Below are 21,205 nucleotides of genomic sequence, written 5' to 3' on the forward strand. Positions count from 1 at the left end.
TCGGCCTCGCCTCCTCTCCCGGCGCCGCCCGAGGGGGTGGAAGCCGCCTGCCGTGGCGGACAGACAAGCGCCCACACGCCGCCGGGAACCGCTGAGCAGCACCAGCTCACTCGCCGGCCCAAGCTCCGGAAACAGCCGCCCCACGCGGGGAGGCGGGGGGGGGAGGGCGGTGGCGGCGGCGGCGGCTACGCGGCGGCTGCTCTCGCGGGATCTCTCTCTGCCTCCATGTTTTCGGGCTCCGTAGAGATCTCGCGTGGTTTGGGCTAGGGGCGGGGCGAGTCGAGGGGCGGAGTCGGATGGGGCGTCCCCGGGCCTTGTTGATTTCAGCGTCCTCGCGGCGGCCCTCGCGCCCGCCGCCGTCCGCGCATGCCCGGTCCCCGCCGGCTCGGAGGCCGCGGCGCTCGGGCTTCCCCAACCAGCGTCCGGGCTCCGCCCCTCCCCCCGGCGGCGGCGGCGGACGTGTTGTTTTGGCGGCGGCGCCGGCTGCCGCGGAGCCCGCCGAGTCCCAGCGCCTCACCTGCGCCCGCTGCGGCGGGCCCACCGACCGCCTCGCCACAGGTAAGGCAGTCGCCTCGGGCTGGGGGCGGGGTCGGGGGCCAAGGGGCCGGTAGGGCCGAAGGGGGCCGAGGGATTGAGGGAGTCAGGGGGTGGTCGGGGGCCGGGAGGGAGGGAGGTCTGGGCCGGGCGGCCGAGGGTTCGGGGGAGGCTGGGCCCGGGGTTGGAGGCGGGTCTGGGGCCTGGAGGTCGGAAGGGCCGCGGGGCCGGGGTCGGAGGCCGGGAGGTCGGAAGGGCCGAGGGGCCGGAGGTCGGGGCCGGCGGCTGAGGGTTCGAGGGGGCCTGGGTGCTGAAGGGAGGCTGGCGGCCGCGGGGTCCAAGGAGGTGGAAGGGCCGGGGGGCCGGGCCCGGGCCCCGCCGCCGCGACTTTGTTGTTGTCGGCTTCGGAGGAGGTGGACCTGCCCGCGGCGCCTCGCGCGGCTTCGGCGCTGCGGCTGGCGGGGCTCTCGGGGGCTGGAGCGGCGCCGCCTTTTCTCGTTTTCGGGTCTTGGTTGGGCGGTTACTGCTGTAGAGTGCGGGCTCGTCCACCGCCGGAGTAGAGGGGACCCAGGCGTGGAACCACACGGGGAGAAATTTTGCGAATCCAGTTATTTTTTTGTTTGTTACCCGCTTCCAGAACTGTGTTTCCATCTGTCCTCTTCTTAAAATTTAGAGATCCTAACTGTGTTTTTTAAATTACACATTGGCATCCTTTGGGTACGGAGGAGGAAGTACGGTCTTCCCGATAGTTTTTGCTCTTAGTTTGTTATGTATCATTGTTGCAGAAGTACTATGTGCTCTTTAAGGAAACACAGCGCAGCCGCACAGTGACGAAGTGTGTCCTCCCGCCGCGCCGGCCTCCCACCCATCTCCCCCCCCCCCCCCCCCCCCGCTTACTGCCCAGGGGAACCAGTCTGCGAGTGTGGTGTTTAGCCATTAAGGATTTGTCTGTGCGTGTAATAAATACGGTTTAAAAACACAGTTGTCACGTTATTGTAAATCGACTATACTTCAATAAAACAAAAAGAATAAAATTGGGATCATATATAGTATATAGTTCTTATTGGCCAGTTCTACTCATGGTTGTTTCTCCATTTTATGACATACCTCATTCTTTTAAAAACATACAGAGCTCTATTTTAATCGATGAACATTGTCGTCCATAGTTGTATAATCATTTAGCTTTTAGTTAGCTTTTAATAAGGTCTACAAACTAATGTTTTGAAACGTAATGTGGTAGAACTTTCAGAATGTCTGCCAGTTGGGGATAGTTACATATTAGGAAGTTGAGTAATATGTTTACATAGAGCTTAATGGTAGCTTTCAGGAGGCCTGGGTGACTTCATAATGCAGGTTACTAAAATACTTCATTTTTTGTTTTTTTAAGTGCATTTTTCAGAGTAAACTTAAATTCCATATGCTCAGTTGAAAACAGATTCAGTCCCTCAAATGTGAACTGGCCCCTGTGTGATGAAGAGGTAAAGGTAGGAGGCCAGTGGCCCGCAGGTTTGTGTCTCAGGCAGGTAAACGGTAGGGAGTAAGCTGTTAAGTGGAGGGATGAGAGCAGCTGCTTACTATTCAAGAGCACGGGGAACTAGGGGCTCTCTGCTACACTTGATATTTCTGCGTGCAGAACTGGAGGCTTCGTTGATCGAATCACCGCCTTGTATCTATTAAAAATGTGCTGTGCGTTCATCTTGGTGCTGGCTTCCAGGGAAAACAACTGAGTAAGGTCATCACAGAGAACCATCTGGTTCTCAACATGTATAGCCTGAAATCTGAGGCCCAGTCGTGTAGCATTTTATTATTCGGGAAACTGTTTAGAAGGAATAAAAAACATCCGTGGCCTTTTTAGTTATCCTTGCTGGTAGTGGAATGCGCTTTCTTATGTATTTCTCACAACATAGGTGGCAGTCTCTCCACTATATGAATTTTTAAACAGAGGCTCTGAGAGGTTAAACTGGTGAAGACCCCGCTGCCTTTTCAGTGGTGCTGACTGCATTAGACTCAGGCATACTTCATGCTTCAGACCTGCATCCAAGAACCTGTTTTTTGCTCTTCTGTGCTGCCCCCCATTAATGAAAATTACCTCACAAAATTACCGAACTTAGAGTTTCCTTCTCTTTTTTGGCTTGGAAACGTTCCTTACAAATAGAGACATAAATATAATTGTATGTATTGAAAAATAATCTAAAGGATAATTAGTGTGAAACTCTAACAATATCTATTTATTTTTATTAATTTTTATTTTTGGCTGCTTTGGGTCTTTGTTGCTGTGCGCAGGCTTTCTCTAGTTGCGGCGAGTGGGGGCTACTCTTCGTTGCGGTGCGCAGGCTTTTCATTGCGGTGGCTTCTCTTGCTGCAGAGCACGGGCTCTAGGCACACGGGCTCAGTAGTTGTGGCACGTGGGCTCAGTAGTTGTGGCTTGCAGGCTTAATTGCTCCGCGGCATGTGAGATGTTCCCGGACCAGGGCTCGAACCCGTGTCCCCTGCACTGGCAGGTGGATTCTTAACCGCTGCGCCACCAGGGAAGTCCCTCTAATGATATCTTTTAGATGAGGTTTCTGATGGTGTATTATTAAAATATTGAATTCCTTGAGGTGATGCCATTAAGCAAGTAGATGGGGGATTGTGTTACTTTAGTTTTCAGTCACTCCATTTGATGCCATGCAAAATTTGGATGTCTTAGTGAATTGTAGCTCTTACAGATGCTTTTATTCCTTATAGACTAGTTTCATTTAGTATTTTTATGAACACCATTACACTCTTTGTAAACTAATATGATGAAAAGAATACAAAGAGCATCCTAAAAAGATTAAAATTTGCTTATTTATTTTGGCCACCTAAAACTGCATCATGACAGGCAGTTTAATAGAGTGTATGTCATAATGTTATGGTTATTGATCTGTTTTGGTTTTCCAGCAGATGTGACAACTGTGTGGTTTAAAGAAATACAGCACGTACTGAAGTTAAAGTATGATCAGTTGTAATATGTATTTGAGAAGAAACCCACGTATAGGAAAATATTTGAGCTTTTTTTTCTTGGCATTTGTTAAGGATGGTAATTAGATTCACATTTAAATGGCATATCTGCCATCACTTGTCTCTTGGACAACTTACACTGGATGTGAGTGGGTTTTATAGTTGTGGGATACAAAAAAACAATTCAGCACTAGCAAGATGTCTTTAGAATACGTTAGGACTTCCAGCTGTTGGAGGATGGGGAATCCAATTCTGTGTGTGCATAGTCTCAGAAATTAATAAGAGAGATCTTATGGCTCACGGGGAGAAATACAGTTTTCCAGGTTAGCCTAAAAATTCTTTTGGGGCGGCATACATTTATGAGTAGCCGTCAATAAACTATTTAGGGCCTATGAATGGTAACAGAAGCGTCAGCTATGATCTAGAGTTTAAAATCTAGATGAGATTTAAAAGCTAAGTATGAAAGAACTCTTGTGGAATTGCCTAAAGGACCTGTTCCCTGATAGCTCTGTTTCTAGGGAGAAAATGGTTAAGATGCAAGAGAGGCCAAAGGAGAGGGGAGATAATCTGAGAGTTGGCCCTCAGAGTAGACAGAGGGAAAGGGGAGCCCTCAAAGAGTCAGCTCCGTGGTTGGAGGTCAAGGGAGATAAGAACTTAAAAGTTATAGTTCTTTGAGATACTGGAAAAAAGTCTAATTACGATTATTATCCTGTGGTAGCTGTGTCCTGCTGGGGGTTGAGTTGGAATAATTAACACTTTGCAGTAATGGGCGGGCTCTTGTAAACCTGTAATAACCACAGTGCAGTAAGTCAGTTCAGTGTATAACCTCAAGTGCAGTGAGCATCTGAGAGCTGTGGACTGTGAAGTGTCGTGAGGCCCTTGTCTTCCCTGTTCCTGCTACAGGCCAGCACCTTGGACTTACGTACAGGTGTTACCTGAGATACAGTTCCCGTCTCCCTTTTTTGGAGCTGTGTTTTCTCCTTTCTGGCCGCCTCAGGCCCCTGGATCCCCCTGTTCATTCCCTCTTTGCTGAGGTCCCAGTTTGCATCACCAGCTTCATTTTATTTCCAGAGCTTCAGACCTGCCTTCTGTTGTTTTCCTTGACAAACTCTTTAAAGTGCTGTCATTTTGTTATCTTGAATCAAATAGATTCAGAATTGAAGTGTTTTCCTTGCAAAGTTAATTCTTTTTCCTTCATTTACTTGTTTGTATTAATGATCCTCACATTTTCTTAGTCATCTAGACTCAAAATCAAAGGACACCTTTGACACTTGGCCCCTTCTTATAAATGATTTGTCATTTTATTGCATGTGGTTCCTGATTCTCCTACCTCTTTTCCATTTTCCCAGCAGTTAAGTAGTTTTACTCCCTTTGCTTCAACTGCCATTAACCGGAGTCTACCCGAATCTCTAGGTTTTACCATCCCATCGTTTGCTGCTATCAAATTAACTGTACTAAATGCAGCCCTGACCATTTTTTTCCCCCTGCTTGCAAACAAAACAAAAGCCCAAAACTTACGGAGTGTTTCTTCTGACAGCCACTGTGCCGGGTGCTTTGTGTCATTTGGTCCTCGTAATAGTTTTATTTTGTAGGTACTATTATGCCACTTTACAGAGGAAGAAATTGAGAGTTCATGAGCCTGAGGGAGTTGCTAGTGGGTAGGTGAACTGGAGTTGGAATCCCAAGCATGTCTTCCAGTTTTGTGTTCTTGACCTTTGTGCCTGCAGCGCGTGGCTCCTGATCGACTCTGGAATACAGTCCTTGTTCTTCACCTTTGCCTTTTCAAAACTGCGTTACGTGGCCCCAGCGCTCCTCCTCCAATTGGTTCCTTGTTTTATTCAAACTTCTGGTTTCTTATGCATTTTCTTTCGGAGTTTCCTCCCTTTCCTGTCTCTGCTCTTTGAGGCCCTCCTTGTGGAAGGCTTACTGATGCGCTGTATTTCGCTAGGGCTCCTCTTCCCCGCCTGCGAGTAAGGTCTCCTCTCATTCATATTATAGTTGCTTAACCTTGTGATGAGAACTTTCTACTCTGAATTTGTTTTTGAGTACTCTTAACAGTTGTAATTGGATTAAAAAATGCTCGAAAACAGAAACCGTGTGTTGTGGACGCTCAGGAGATGGGTGTGAATGGATATGAAAATGATCTCTGGTCACCTGCCCTGTTAATGGCAATTTAAGTAGTATTTGACTTTAGTTGGTAGATGACACCCAATAGTTTATTGGAGTTTTTAATTTTGTGTATGTGACAACCAGATTTTCTTGTTGTAGGCTATCAAATGAGTTCAATTTTCAGATTCATTTCTAGGTAATTATGATAAGTTGTTTTTTCTTAAAAATTCAGTTTTGTTTTTTCTGTATGCATGTGTCTGAGTTATTGACAATTGTACATATGTATAATATATGTATATAAATTCTTAAAATTAATGGTTTGACATTTGAATTCTTTTCGATGTGGTTAAATTAGACATATTGTCAAATGAACTACAATGTTCTCATAAACTTTTTGGCCTCACACCTTTCTCTGTGCTTATGTAGATACGGGCCTATCCTGCAGTGTCATTTATTCCTTTTTTGTGACACCAGGAAGCTCCAACGTTTTGGTCAGCTGAAATGCCCTCACACAGATTACACATAAGTCTGCTTCCTGAAGAGTTCATGTGAAATTTCAGATTATTTTGAATCTATCAAGGTTAATGGTTACCATGCAAAGGTTAAAATTTTATATTTCTCTTATATCTGCCTCTGCATTTTGTATTATAGTGTAAGTAATACAATATAAGTATTATATTAAGTAATTAGTTTCTGCTTTATCTTATAAAAATATAATCCTTTCTGTTAGGAGTTGCGAATGTAGGATATCTTGGTGATGGTGATGGGGGACACATTTGGGGTTTCTTTTTGGAATACTAAATGCATGATTATAAGAGTGAGATTGATTCTCAGACTAATTATTAGTCTTCCTGCTCTCGACTTCATAAAGGATTAAAGTAATCACAAATACTTCTCTAAAGATAAAAGTTGTAAGCAAGTTTAAAATAAATGATTTTGAAAATAGGTACTGCAGTCACATGGCTCAAGGTTTAAGTGCTGTGAGAAGTTTCTAGCCTGAAGATGACTCCTCAGGCTGCCCTTCTCCCCGCTGGGAGGTAGCCACTTATCTCTGGAATGATACAAAAGAAACTATTTGTATGCGAGTAAATTTGAATAAATACTCTTCTTCTTTCCAGTTAGGATGAGGGTCATTGCAACAGTTTCACTTGCATTTTTCACTGAGTGTTATCTCTAATATTCCATAACAGTAAAGAATTTCTTCATTCTTTAAAAAAATCTTTTTGCAGCCTCAAAGTATCTGCTATATATTGCTACATATGTAGATTGTATGTATTATCATTTATTTAACCTTATTCCCTACTGATGGACATTTAGATTGTTTCCAGTTTTATACTGTTATACCCATTGAGGCACCCGTTTGAAGGAAGAGAAATAAAAAGTAGATCTTTCTCTCTAGGGAAAAATAAAAATTGAAAACTGAAATGGATGTTTCTTGGGGAATGAAATGGTTTCCTTTTCAGGCCTGATGATGACTGGTGAGAGAAGGACGGGCCATGTGAAGATGCTTGCTGGAGTCCCTGGTGACTGTGGGCGGAAGAGTAGGAATGGCAGTGGCAGTGGTGATTGGCCGCAGCTCCCAGGGCCAGTGTCCGCTCCGCGCGAGGCCACCTCTGCCTGCGGTTAGAAGTTCTGTACTTGGAAAGGGTTCTCCATATCTGGAAACTCGTTTCTGGGACTGTGGCCTGTAATAGTATATTTAACATAGGAAATCTGTTCAGGGAATGAACTAAGATCCCTGGGTGTCATCTAGAAGGAAATGTCATGGACAATAATACAATATATTTTATGAGGTCATTGAATTTTTTACTGTAGTGTTATTGTATGTTCAGGTGTAAGATTTAAACTACTGAAATAAATGAAGTTTAACAAATTCCTCCTTCAGCAAACCTCTGTCATCCACATCTGTTCCTCATGGGTTGTTTGGGTAATAATGGCTTTTTAACAGTGTGGTGTGAATCCTTTCAGACTTTATGTATAAACAGAAATAACATTCATGTATCTTAAAAATGTCAGTCAGAATCCTATTGAATAACAAGTCACGGTAAGAATAATGAAAAGTCAGAATTGAATGTGATAACAAGTGAATAAGGTGATGATGGGATGTCAGGTAAATAATGAATGCACTTTGATTCCTTCTGACCAAGGGTGCTATAAATACAGACTGTCATTGTATACAAGTGTAACAGCTGCTAAAGTTGTGTAGCTGGTCTATCAGGTTACTCCTAACAAGTCATTTAAGGTTTCCCAAGCTGTGCCTTTTTTTTGTTTGTTTTTTAAACATAGTAGATATGGCTTACTGAACAGGATGAGTTATCTTTTCTTTGTTATTTTTCAGTAATTCTGTCCTAAATATGGGATTTGAGTGTTTTTCTGATAGGCATCAAAAAATGAGTTTTTTAGGTGTTTGGTAGCTATGTCATTTCTCTTTATGCTGGTACTGTATATGCTGCCTGGGTCCACATGGCTCAGGTTTTTGTAACAAGGATTCGTTTGCACTGACTCATTTCTGAACACCTATGATTCTCGTTTGGTCACTTATACACAGTTTCCTGGCCATCATAGAAATAATAGGTAAAAAGGTCATTTTTCTTTGTTCATCTCCAGATCCTGCCACATATAATAGCAGTAAGAACTCCTTGTAGAAAGACTAGAAAATATGGATAAAAAAGAAACAGATTGTCGGGAATGTAATCACCCGGGGTGAGTGTCCTCTAGTTAATTCTGAGAGATTTCTGTATTAATGAGAACACCAACTAGAAAAGCCCAGCTTTATACATCCTGCTGCCATATAAGGCAAATACATTTGGTGATAGAAGCATGGAAAATGTGAGTGCTTGAATTTTCTCTGACCTGGATGCTTTGCCAGGTGACCAAGGCTGTGGTAGGGCCTCAGCTTAGCATGTCAGGTGATTTGTGCATGAACGGCCAAGTGCCGAGTGGTTTAGCTGTTGGTGATGGGAGCCCCACGTGTGTCAGTAGGTGGGTTAGTATATCCACCTCTATTGCTGTTCCTGGTTTAATAATTCAGAGCTTTTATTCTGATTGTGTATCATTGTATTTTTGTAATCGTCTTTAAAATACTGGATCTTAAGTTTATTAGAAAGAAATATTTAGAAATACCATAGCTCAAAAACAAACACAAAATGAGCCTTTCTTTGTTTGACAGTATTTCGAAGGATGGTGTATTTTATCCCTGTGACCCTGTGAGTCCTGGTACTCTTAGCCTCCTGTTTGCATTCTAGTCTCTTTTTAAAAATTAATCAATTAATTAATTTATTTTTGGCTGCATTAGGTCTTTGTTGCTGCACGCGGGCTTTTCTTTAGTTGCAGCGAGCGGTGGCTGCTCTTCGTTGCGGTGTGCGGGCTTCTCATTACGGTGGCTTCTCTGGCTGTGGCGCATGGGCTCTAGGTGTGCCGGCTTCAGTAGTTGCAGCACAGGGGCTCAGTAGTTGTGACTCGCAGGCTCTAGAGCGCAGGCTCAGTAGTCGTGGCTCGCGGGCTTAGTTGCTCCGCGGCATGTGGCATCTTCCTGCACCAGACCTCGAACCCGTGTCCCCTGCATTGGCAGGTGGATTCTTAACCACTGTGCCACCAGGGAAGCCCCCTGCATTGTAGTCTCTTGATGACTAGAGTGGATTTTTAAATTCATGGTCACCTTGATACTCAAATATAAGAGCAGATTTTGGAACACATGAAGGTAGTTACTACAGTTTTAGTTTTAAGAAAAAGCCTGGCAGTGGTCTGTAGTGATTTAACATGTATTATAAATACCATTGTGAAAGAATTACTTCAGATACTTCTAAACCATTTTAATGGTTTAATGGACTTGACTTTTTTCCTGCAAATAGAGTGATTTTGAACCTTTATTCTTTTATGAACCAGAGAAATTAGAAATGGCAAAAGAAAGATTTAGGCTTTTCTGCAGTGATTTATATAAATACCTGTATTGTAACTGTTCCTGAAATTGGTTTGATTCTGATGGAAAGGGAGAGATCACCATGGTCTTAAACTAGTTGAGCCACCTTATTGTTTATGGCAAAAAAGCTTTTTGTAAGCTTTCTGTTTCTTGTTAAGGACTTGTTCAGCTGTCACTGTTTAATAATCCCTGGTTTTATTGTGCCTAGATAGTACATCCTGTATGTATTTGGGGCCACACCTGCATATGCACGTGCGCATGGACATCCGCGGCGCACGGCTCCAGGAGGCCCCATTCACACAGACACAGTGTGATTGCCATTCCCTGCGCTGCCTCAGGAAGTCTCCTGTGTGTGACGGATGCTCCCTGGAACGGTGCAGTACGAGATGCTAATATCTTGGTGCTTTAACATTTTCACACTTTTGTATAACTTTCCCTTCATTTAATCTTTACAACAGCCTTGTCAAAGAGTGTCTTGTGTGGTGAGTATCATTAGTCTCATTTTATAGATGCATGAACTGAGATTCAGAGTTAGTTCCTTTTCCTGAATCTGCTGAATCTGCTTTCTTTCCTGTGAAAGGATCTGCAGTCTTCAAGGACAGAGGGCTTGGTGCGAGAATAGACCTAGAACTCAGAGCCCATTCTGCCTCCTAAGGAAGTTAGGTCATCCCTTTGCTTGGAAGTGATACTATTGCACAGGGTTTTGTTAAGATTAAATGAATTAAAATGGCACCGCTTTACATGCAGTAAATGCTCAACTAATGAAAGTTGCACTAATGATAAAGGTAGTAATGCTTTATGAGTCACACACTGCTTTTCAAGTATCATGAGATCAGTCGTCACTCGGCAGAGCGAGGGACTCGCACAGCAGTAGTGTCCATTTAAAGGAGAGGCTAGCCTTGGGAGCAGCCTCGCGTCAGTATTGTGTGGGGGGTCAGGAGTAGCCAGGGAGCCGGGGCGCGGTCGCTGGGGAGCCACCTTAGGCTCGCTTGTCTTCCGTTCGTTTTTAGTGATAACACGCAAAGCACCACCTGTAGGGCAGTCTGTTTTTAAAAGGGTGCTCCCTCTTGAGGCCAACCTGGAATCATACTGCATTAAAGTTTGAGCAATTTTGAATCTGCTGCAAAAATCCTGACAAGTACCAACAGCTGAGAAAAGGTGCCAGCTCTCACGTACAGGGTCTTAACTCACGCTGAACTGAATTTCTGTCAGCCCTCAGAATGAATCTGTGCAGTGGCTTCCCACTGTCCTAAAAGTAAGGGCAGGAATCGAGCAGGGTTGAGCCCTAAGTGGTTTTGAGCTTAGGCACAGCTTCGCCCAGTGGTGTAGCATATTAGGGATGCTCGAGTTTTTTTGTGATACTGCTCCAGGGTTATAGGACTGGGCATACGTTTTCATTTATAAGAAAAAATGATTACGTGCCTTAAGAATAACCAAATCAAGAAATTGATGGTTTTATTTGTTGCAGTGTTTCCAGTTAGTGCTTCAAATTGATTTTCAGGGTCATCTTTAAAGTCCTTGTATAGTCGTCTGCAGTATAGTCATTGTTGTTTCAGGGGACTTTAGGTTGTCTTGGTGTGGCCGTGCCTTGTCTGTAAGAGGAAATGACTTCCGTGTTCCGTCAGGACCACGAGCTCTCTTGCCGCCGATTATCCTTGTGATCTCTTATTTTGTTTCCTGTGTCTTGGTGAGTAGAATGGATTCAGGCCCCAAGTGTACAGATTTAATTCCCTGTAGAGCAGCATTTGGTTGTAGACTTCGGGCAGTGTGATAGACAGATAATGCCCTCTTCCCCAGGGTGTTCATGCTTTAATTCCTGGACCCTGTCAGTGTGTTACCCTGTATGGCTCAGGGGAATTAAGGTTGCTAATTAGCTGACTTTGATAGGGAGAGTGTCCTGTATTACTGTGATGGGCCCAGTGTGATCACAGGGTTCCTTAGAAGTGGAAGAAAAAGGCAGAGTGAGGACTCAGCCTGACGTGGCTGGCTTTGAAGATGGAGAAAAGGGTCATAAGCCAAAGAAAGCAGACGGACACTAGACTTTTGAAAATGCAAGAGTAACCCCCCTTAGAGCCTCCAGAAAGGAATGCAGCCCTGCCTGCACCCTGATCTTAGCCCAGTGAGACCTGTGTTAGACTCTGATCTCCGGGACTGTAATATAATGAACCTGTGTGGTTTTAGGCAGTTTCATTTGTGGTAATTTGCATTTGATTCCTTAGTGAAGTGATTGCTAAGCAACCCCTTCCCCCAACAAAATATTTAGATGACATTACAAAGCTGATAAAAAACTAGTACTGCTGTGTTTATTTTTATTAAAAAAATTTTTTTAAAGGCTTGATTTAGAGCGTTTATATTAGTGTCATTTTTATTTATTTATTTTTGGCTTCGTTGCTGCGCTGGGGCTTTCTCCAGTTGCAGAGAGCGGGGGCTACTCTTTGTCGCGGTGCGCGGGCTCTAGGCGTGCGGGCTTCAGTAGTTGTGGCACACGGGCTCAGTAGTTGTGGCTCGTGGGCTCTGGAGTGCAGGCTCAGTAGTTGTGGCACGTGGGCTCAGTAGTTGTGGCTCGTGGGCTCTAGAGCGCAGGCTCAGTAGTTGTGAAGCACGGGCTTCGTTGCTCCACGGCATGTGGGACCTTCCCGGACCAGGGCTCGAACCCGTGTCCACTGCATTGGCAGGCGGATTCTTAGCCACTGTGCCACCAGGGAAGTCCTACTGCTGTTTTTAAATGGGGGTGGTCTTGAGCCCTGCCAGGTGGGATTTTCTCTCATTTTTGTAGCATCCTGGAGATACCTCTTGAGTTTTTGGAGCTTCGTTCTGTTTTTAATGACAAAAGTGGTGTATTGGGTAGGTGAGTCAAAATGGTGTACAGATGGGAGAACCACAAGTATGAAGACTGTCTTGAAGTTAGTTGTAGTAATCTAGCTAAAATTGATAAGGATGGTGATAGAATGGAATTTTCACTGAGAGCGGTGGGAGTAATTGAAGCGAGTAGCTGCCCTGCAGGGTGAGGGCTGTGTAGAAGGCTTTGGGTGTATTGTGTTTGAAGTGATGGTGGGGACCCGTGGCCCTGTGAAATTAATCTAGTAATTTATTAAATGCACTGGAAAATTTGTACTGAAGAGGAGGGTGACTTTGAATCAGCAGAGCAAGAGAAAGGAGTGATACATACCTGCCCTCAAAAGCCTGAGGCAGTATGTTGGAGGAAGGCATGGACAAAATTAACAGCTGTTTAAGTCGCTTTTCTGGCAGATAGAAGCTGGGGTCCTTGTGAGTTTGCTACATGGAATCCTTCCAGTTTGGGGGAAGGAGTCTTATATTTGAAGAAGTTGTATATACTCTTTGTTCTCAGTAGGAAAGAAAGACTATCCCTCTGCATTCACTGTAAATAGACATAAGTAAATTTCTACCCTAGGCTCCCCTGCTGTAAAAAATGGAAAAATGACAGTAAGGTAGTTGGATAAGGTAAATTATTAGAGATTATTATTTTTGAAATTTTTTTTTTTTTTTTTTTTGCGGTACGCGGGCCTCTCACTGCTGTGGCCTCTCCTGTTGCGGAGCAGGCTCCGGACGCGCAGGCTCAGTGGCCATGACTCACGGGCCCAGCCGCTCCGCGGCATGTGGGATCTTCTGGGACCGGGGCACGAACCCGTGTCCCCTGCATCGGCAGGCGGACTCTCAACCACTGCGCCACCAGGGAAGCCCGAAAATATTTTTGTTCTTCCAGAACACATATACCTCCCCACACAACACACATTAAAATAAAACCAAATGCTCTGTAGAAGCATAAGGATGTCTTTCTGGCTAGTCCTGCTCTTCTCTGGTGTTCAGTGTATCACATTTTTAGGGCACAGCAGCAACGTTTATATGGCTTATTTACCATTTTTTACTGTTGCTTTCTTCCAGAATTATTTTCTGCAAAATGAGTAATACAACAAATCCGTTGAATTCTTTAGGGCCTGTTTGTATATTTAGTTTTCCCTCTGTGTTCCTACAACTCTGGGACTGCATTTTCCAATAAATGTTTTTTGATGGTCTTGTCTTCTTTCGATTTGAAATGCCACTGGCTAGAAAAAGTAACCTTTACTATTGCTTATCTCTGGCATTTGTTTCAAGAATTTGGCTTTGCTGTTTCCCTGTTACTTCATTCCTTTGTGGGTCTCTATTTTTAGGCTGCCTACCATGTCTACATGAAATTTAATGAGTTTTTCATTGGTTTTATTTTGTCCTTTTCCAGGTGTGCTAATAATTATTGAAGTCTATACAGGGGAAACAAGGGAACCAGAAAGATGTTGTGTTTCAGTTAACAAGCTCATGTTTAAGCTGACTCCCAGTAGCTGAGGCTGCCAGGCATCCTTCTGTCTAAGAGTGTGACCCAGTGATGGATCTCCTGAGAAGGAACTTTAATTAATTAATTAAGTTTTGGCTGTGTTGGGTCTTCGTTGCTGCGCCTGGGCTTTCTCTAGTTGCGGCGAGCGGGGGCTTCTCTTGTTGTGGAGCACGGGCTCTACGCGTGCGGGCTTCAGTAGTTGTGGCTCGTGGGCTCTAGAGCGCAGGCCCAGTAGTTGTGGTGCATGGGCTTCGTTGCTCTGCGGCCTGTGGGATCTTCCTGGACCAGGGCTCGAACCCGTGTCCCCTGCATTGGCAGGCAGATTCTTAGCCATGGCTCCCCCAGGAAAGTCCCCCTGAGCAAGAACTTTAAGACGGCAGAATTGGCGCCTGCTGCCCTCAGACTCCTAGTTGCTGTTGGCCGTCTAACTTCCCTTTGTGATCACGGTGGACAGCTCTCGTAGCACAGAAAAGCTGGTGACAAGTGTTTAACATTTTGCCAAGAAACTAAGATAAAACACAATCACATACTTGGAAGTTTTAAAAAAAGGGGTGGTCATTGCAGGATATAGCAACTCACATCAGATCCATGGGACTGTGGGTGTTTTGGCTGGCATAGTATCAGGGTCTCGTGTATCCTCAGTTCATTTTACTGCCTGACTGTCTTTCGTTCTCTGATGGACCTGAATGTAGTCTTTCTGGTTTTCAGGTTTGTATGAGTCTAGTTCGTACAGGAAAGGAAAACCACACGGTACTTTGAACAGGGAAAGTTTAATGTGAAGAATTGTTAGCTGTAATGGGATTGGCTAGTAAGTAAAGAGAGCCCTAAAGAATATGGAAACGGTATGAGGAGCAGCCACTACTCCTGGGGCTGGGATTGAGCGCTCCAGGAAGAGGCCCGCCTGGCGCTGAGATCCAGGCCTTGTTGGGAGGGTGTCTGGCTCATTGGATGGCAGAGAAGTTGCTCTGGTGCCTCCTTGATGGAATTTTCTAGAAATCTGCTCTCTGGGGTATGAGGCAAAAATGCTAGAGAGGTGTTTCACCAGAGGCTGCCTTCCGCAAAGTGGCTAGGGGAGCCTCTGAGGGAGCCAGGTGCCGGGAACCCTCTTGCTCTGTGGGAGCCCGCCGAGACATGGCTACGCTGTCCAAGGTCAGGAGCCTGCAGGAGGAGTGAGGTGGAAAGCCCGGGCGAGGGGCTGAGAGGGACAGGAGGAGGGGCAGAGTAAGGGGGTGAAGACTTGTTCGTGGGACCTGTTCAGTCTGGGAAGAAAGTGGTACTGGCGGGTGTTAGCAAATTGTGGCCCGTGGGTTAAACTGGGCCTGCTGTCTGTTTTTGTGTAGCCTGCAAACTAAGAAGGGTGTTTACATTTTCAGATGGTTGGAAAAATACTAAGAGTACTGTTTCATGATGTGAAAATTCTATGTAATTCAGGTTTCGGGGGTCCATAAATAAAATTTCTGGGACATAGCCACACTATTTGATTTATAAGCTGTTTGTAGCTGTCTTTGCTCTGGAAGCACACAGTTCAGAAGTTGTGATGGAAACTATGGCTTGCAAATCCTAAAATACTTGCTCTCTGACCTTTTATAGAAAAAGTTAGCTCAAGGACTGGGGACACTGAAGGTTAAGTGTAGTGGTAGAAGGATCAGCAAATTAGATGCAAGATGTGCCTGGAGAATGAAATAAGGATTCCCAGGGGCAGTGGGTGGGCAGGTTCTCAGACATGAGACAGTTGCTGTTGTTGGAGTTGTGGTGCTTGTTGAAGGTGCCCAGGATGATGGTGAGAGCTGGCGGCAGAGAACCTGCAGCTGAGGTGCCAGAGTCCCCACTGACACTGGGGGAGTGGACACCTCAGGGTCCTCAGTGTGCGGATGGGGAGATCAGTGTGCACAGATAGGAGAGTGGAGTGGGAGGTAGAAATGCACAATGTCTTCTGCACCTTTTCCAACAAGAGTGAAAAGCAGTCGCTGTCAATCTTCTAGGCCTTCTTAAACACGGAAGACTATGTATGTATATGTGTTTTCTCTAGCTTCTTATTTTTATATGTGTGTGTGTATATATACATGTATATGTGTACACATACACATATATATTTTATATGTATATATTTTAAACACGTATCATGAGTTCACATTGATTCCTCCAGTTCCATCCAGCTCACGAGATATATCCTCGCAGTCTTGCCCCAATCTTTCCATGCTTTGGTTTCCCTCAGAAACACCATAGGGTTTTTGAGATCTCATTGACAGTTGGCACCTAACGTCCACAGTATTTTATGTGTCTTTATTATATTTTATTGCTAGATTTCTATACATATGATGAATGTTTCTTGAAATGGAAACATGTTCTTTTGTGAGAGGACTAAGTAGATCTATATTAAATCATAAAAACAGCTGTTGAGCACATGGTGTGTGTTATGGAATGTCACAGGCAGTTTACGTAGATTATCCCATATATTTCTCACTAATCCTGAGGTAGTTATTACTATTAATATTGGGTTTACCATGTAGTAGCTGAGGCCTAGAGAGATGGATTATGTGTCCTGAGGCCGCATAGCTGGGAAGCTGTACAGTTAGGGTTCCGACACAGAACCCACACAGTATCCTATGAGCCTTTATCTAAGTATAATTTTTATTTTAAAAGAGCACTTTCTGTTAGAATATGATTCATAATGAACATACAACTTGATGTGAAGTTATGATTTGATATGCTAGTACTCATTCTACAAATGGTCCTTGTAAGGGTAGCAAAGAGTAAAGCGAAATTAAGTTACATTCCTGTTGATGTGGCTCCTGTCGAATTCTGACCAGAATCTCACCTTGCGGAGGGCTGTGACTCAGCACGTAACCTCCGTGCCTATCAGAGGTCCTGAGACTAGGTTATCAGTTTTTGTTTATTAAATGAGGAAATCATCAAGTAAAGTCTTTTTGTGCAAAACACTTAAAAATTAAAATATCCAAATGTAAGGTAATACTATTTGCTTTGAGTAACTTTTTGTTGAGGGAACGTGTAGTGTTTTAAATAAGCTATGAATAAACATGATTTTACTCACCCATTTTGACTACTGTTTATAGTTTGAAGACCGGTCTAATTTCATTTTAAAATGAAACGGTTTCTTACATTACTAGAGACCTTTAGTTCTGTAAATTCATTTTAGCCAAGTTAAAAGTAAATTTTAAACATTTTTTCTGAAAATATGCTATTTAAGAGACTGATTTCCTTGAGCAGAGACTATCTGTGTGCACTGAAGCCATCCTTTGACATCCTTTCCTCAGTGTGCCTGTGTCGTGCTCATCTTGCCGGATTCGTGGTGAAGAAGTGTTCAGTGCAGGCTGGAGAGAGGTACTGAGCTATAGTTGTAAAAGCTTTTGCAAGCATTTTGATTGCTTAGTTTGGACAGTTTTCTGAAAATGAGATTTATTAACTAAAGGAACCACGGATGACAAATGAATCATTTGAACTTAAGGTGAAGCTCTTAGCACTCAATTCAGAGCCCATGTAGCATTGTTATGATTGTCTTAGGACGACAGTTCATCTCGCAGAACTTATTAAACTTTCTCTGGGTTGTGAGTAAAAATAAGGATAGAACTATTTGTCCCCATAAATGAAATGAAGCTATAGTATCAATGTGGTGTGTGTGTGTGTTTGCGTTTCTCAAGGGTCTCAGACCTGCATTTCTAGTCACTGTATTTCTGATAATGTGAATATTAGTAGTAGTGCATGACATAAGATCTATGAATAAGGCTGAAATATCTCTGTATTTAGGAAATCTAGAACAATTTACTCTTTCTCAGTTGGTTTTCTTCATTCATATGGTGCAGGTAATACCACCTGTTCTGAAATACCCTAAGGTAATTACGATATTATGTGAGTTGGTACTGAAATATAACAAGGTGTTTTTGTTTTATGCAGCTTTTACTAGTGTCTGTCTATAGATAAAGTGACCGTCATGGACTTCAGAAAGATGCCATTTTATAGAACTACCATACGACCCAGCAATCCCACTACTGGGCATATACCCTGAGAAAACCATAATTCAAAGAGTCATGTACCACGATGTTCATTGCAGCTCTATTTACAATAGCCAGGACATGGAAGCAACCTAAGTGTCCATCGACAGACGAATGGATAAAGAAGATGTGGCACATACATACAATGGAATATTACTCAGCCATAAAAAGAAACGAAATTGAGTTATTTGTAGTGAGGTGGATGGACCTAGAGTCTGTCATACAGAGTGAAGTAAGTCAGAAAGAGAAAAACAAATACTGTATGCTAACACATATATATGGAATCTAAGGAAGAAGAAGAAGAAAAAGGTCATGAAGAACCTAGGGGCAAGACGGGAATAAAGACACAGACCTACTAGAGAACAGACTTGAGGATATGGGGAGGGGGAAGGGTAAGCTGTGACAAAGTGAGAGAGTGGCATGGACATATATACACTACCAAACATAAAATAGGTAGCTAGTGGGAAGCAGCCGCATAGCACAGGGAGATCAGCTCGGAGCTTTGTGACCACCTAGAGGGGTGGGATAGGGAGGGTGGGAGGGAGACGCAAGAGGGAGGGGGTATGGGGATATATGTATACGTATAGCTGATTCACTTTGTTATACAGCAGCAACTAACACACCATTGTAGAGCAATTATACTCCAATAAAGATGTTAAAAAAAAAAGATGCCATTTTATAATACTGGAAAACGGTAGTTAACCTACTTACATTCTTTATCTTTGCTTAGTCAAGTGCTTACTTAGACTTTTTGAAAGTTTTTAAAGGTGCCATCAAAATAATTTGATGTAATGACTGTGTGACAAGGCCAGTCTTTGCACTACACAGTGCGTTAATATATAGCAAGAACATCTTTGGCGTGAGCTCATCTTCGGGTTTATTTTATAACGAAATGTTGGAACAGATTAGTGGAAGGGAACAGATACAAATCATCTGAACTGATGAGTAGTTTCCAAACCATGTAGTTTTGCTTCGGAGTATTCTTTTATTTTTATTTGAATATTGTCCTGTGTGAATTCATAATTTTTCAAATAAGCCCCACTTTGAAAGCATGACCCAAGAGGAGCTGAAAATACGTATGCTTTTCTCTCATGCTTCCCCATCGATCTCATTATGTCCTAAGAACATTGTCACTTAACGGACTGAAAGCGGACAGCACAGCTGCCAGTTCAGTATTCTGACTTTTCCCGAGTTAGAGGAGGCAAACGACTTGCAGGCTGTGGCTCCTATGAGGATTGTAGTATAGCACTTCTTAATACTTCTTGAAAAATGGAAAGATGGCAAGTAAATATCCTCAAACCTGATGAGGTTATTCCCCGAGGACTGGTTTTGTTAGGTCACAGACACATGTGTATAGCGAGGGTGTTTGTGGTCTACGATTAGGGCTGTGCTCAGTGACCACGGGCTTGCGTGGCAGTGGTAGAGGTTTGACAAGGCCGTAGATTCTTTGAGTAAGAGGAGAGGAGAGACTTCTGGAGCTATATGAAGTTCTGTAATTTTCAAAATAAAAAAAATTCAGATTGAGTTGCTTCATATCTCTTCTTTTAAAAAAATGTGTATTTCTTTATCTCCTCATGTCCTGTACCTTGAACTCTTCAGCGAGCCACCACCTACTGCTTCTCTGTCCAACTGTGAGTTCATGCCGTTGTCCACTGTCCCAGGTGGGGAGGAGGGGAGAATTAGAAGAATGAGGGGCACTGTGGGGAAAGGCAGCAGGGGCAGCTCTGGAGTCGTGGGGCTGAGAAGGTAACTGAGAAGTCCACACCTGTGAATATAGGCGTCTTAGCACTTGCTGAATGTCAGAGTATCTAGTGTGGACGCTTGAACAGTGGCTTATCAGTTTGCCTTTCTTCCTGGCGCTCCAGCTTCAGGGTTCACACTCCCTCTAGAATCGTGTCTCACGGAGGCAGCTCGCTAGGTGATAACGGCGCCAGATTCCAGAACTGGTGCTTCCTTGTGTTCCCTCTTTGGTCTTCTGGATTGAAGAATGAAAGTTTGCAATGTGCATTGTGTCATAGAAGTGAAAGAAAATGAAGTATTTACTGGATTTGTGTATTACTAGGAGCTTTCTATGTAGCGTACTCTTTACTCTTCACAAATTGATGATGTGGTTATTATTTTTCCCATTTTATAGATAGGGAAACTGAAGATCACAGGTTAAACAGTTTGCCCGAGGCTGTACAGTCATTAAATGACATCAGATGCTTAATTTCCCTCGAATCCAGGGATCCCCAGCCCCCGGGCTGCAGACCCGTTAGGAGGCGGGCCGCACAGCAGGAGGTGAGAGGCGGGTAACCGAGCCAGCCTTCGTCTGCCGCTGCCCACCGCTCGCGCCCCCGCCCCCGCCGCCGTCCGTGGAAAAATTGTCTTCCATGAAACTGATCCCTGGTGCCCAAAAGGTTGGGGACCGCTGTTCTAATCCATTCTTTCTTTGGAACCAAGAGTACAAAAGGGAGGAAAAAAAGGAAATGAGAGGTTGAGGAGAGGGAAGGAGATCTGAAGTGAACATCTTTTCAGCTAAGAGAATGAAAGGTTCTTCGGAGTGAGAGGTCAGGAGCCTCTGGGTCAGCTGTTGTGTTTCAGGAGGGTCCACGGCTTGACAGACCGGATTTGCGTTGTGGCTCACCCCTGCCAGCTGTGAGCTTGTCTCGTGGTCTTTGAACTTTGTTCTCGTCAGTAAGATGAGGTTAGTGCTTCTTCGTAGGGATGCTGAAGAAACAGACTGCAGTGCCAGGTAGGTGGAGGTACACAGGGAATTGCATGTGTGTGTTATTAGTGGTAAAACAAGGGCAAGCTTTGCATTGTCCTTGGACGTGGAGTTAATTAGATGTTCTCAGCAGCTTTTGGCATGGAGTAGCGAACCTTGGCTCACCCTATTTTTTCTTTTTCTTCCTTTCATAACTCTCTATGTTTCCTCGTGTTTGTCTGTCATCATTGAGAAAGGTTCCCGTGCGGTTCTCTCTGTACTCAGAGCGGCCTTGGTCCATGACTCCCACGTCAAGATCCTTGAAGGCTTAAGGAAGAAAGAGCCTATGTTCGTGCCCTCCAGTAGTGTGTTCTCCTTTGTTTGGGTCACCAGTCTCCTTCCCCCAAAGCTGGGTGGGCTGCATCCCCACCTCTGCGGGGACAGGAGCACAAGGAGTGACTGCTGGCCACCGGTGCCAGGAAGGCAGGGGAGGGGTCAGCCTTCCGCCTGTTCTCTTCCTGCCCCGTGGCGTCTGTCTGCCACTGGCTTGCTTCCTGCCTCCTTTGACTTGGCTTTAACCTCCCATAAAACATCCGTGAGCTGCCTGAAAGACACCATGATGTTGAATGGAGCTGCCA

The 21,205-nt window shown here is 44.3% G+C and overlaps 1 protein-coding gene across 8 annotated transcripts in view; it reads left to right on the forward strand.

The window, feature by feature from the left end:
* The first annotated feature begins 239 nt into the window (after positions 1-239).
* Positions 240-21,205, forward strand: part of PCMTD1 (protein-L-isoaspartate (D-aspartate) O-methyltransferase domain containing 1) — a 60,603-nt gene continuing 39,637 nt past the window's right edge. For 3 of the 8 annotated variants that reach the window (XM_067712348.1, XM_067712351.1, XM_067712357.1), the window contains exon 1: positions 423-558. Coding sequence is in view for 3 of the 8 variants with exons in the window: in XM_067712356.1 (XP_067568457.1) it covers positions 297-558; positions 17,147-17,213 (329 nt within the window). In the remaining 5 variants the exon portion in view is untranslated. Of the gene's footprint in view, positions 559-17,146; positions 17,214-21,205 lie in introns of all 8 variants that reach the window. The other 5 variants (XM_067712349.1, XM_067712358.1, XM_067712356.1 and 2 more) reach the window with 4 other exon arrangements.

This window comes from Pseudorca crassidens, chromosome 17, assembly GCF_039906515.1.
Source record: "Pseudorca crassidens isolate mPseCra1 chromosome 17, mPseCra1.hap1, whole genome shotgun sequence".
NCBI classification, from domain to species: Eukaryota; Metazoa; Chordata; class Mammalia; order Artiodactyla; family Delphinidae; genus Pseudorca; species Pseudorca crassidens.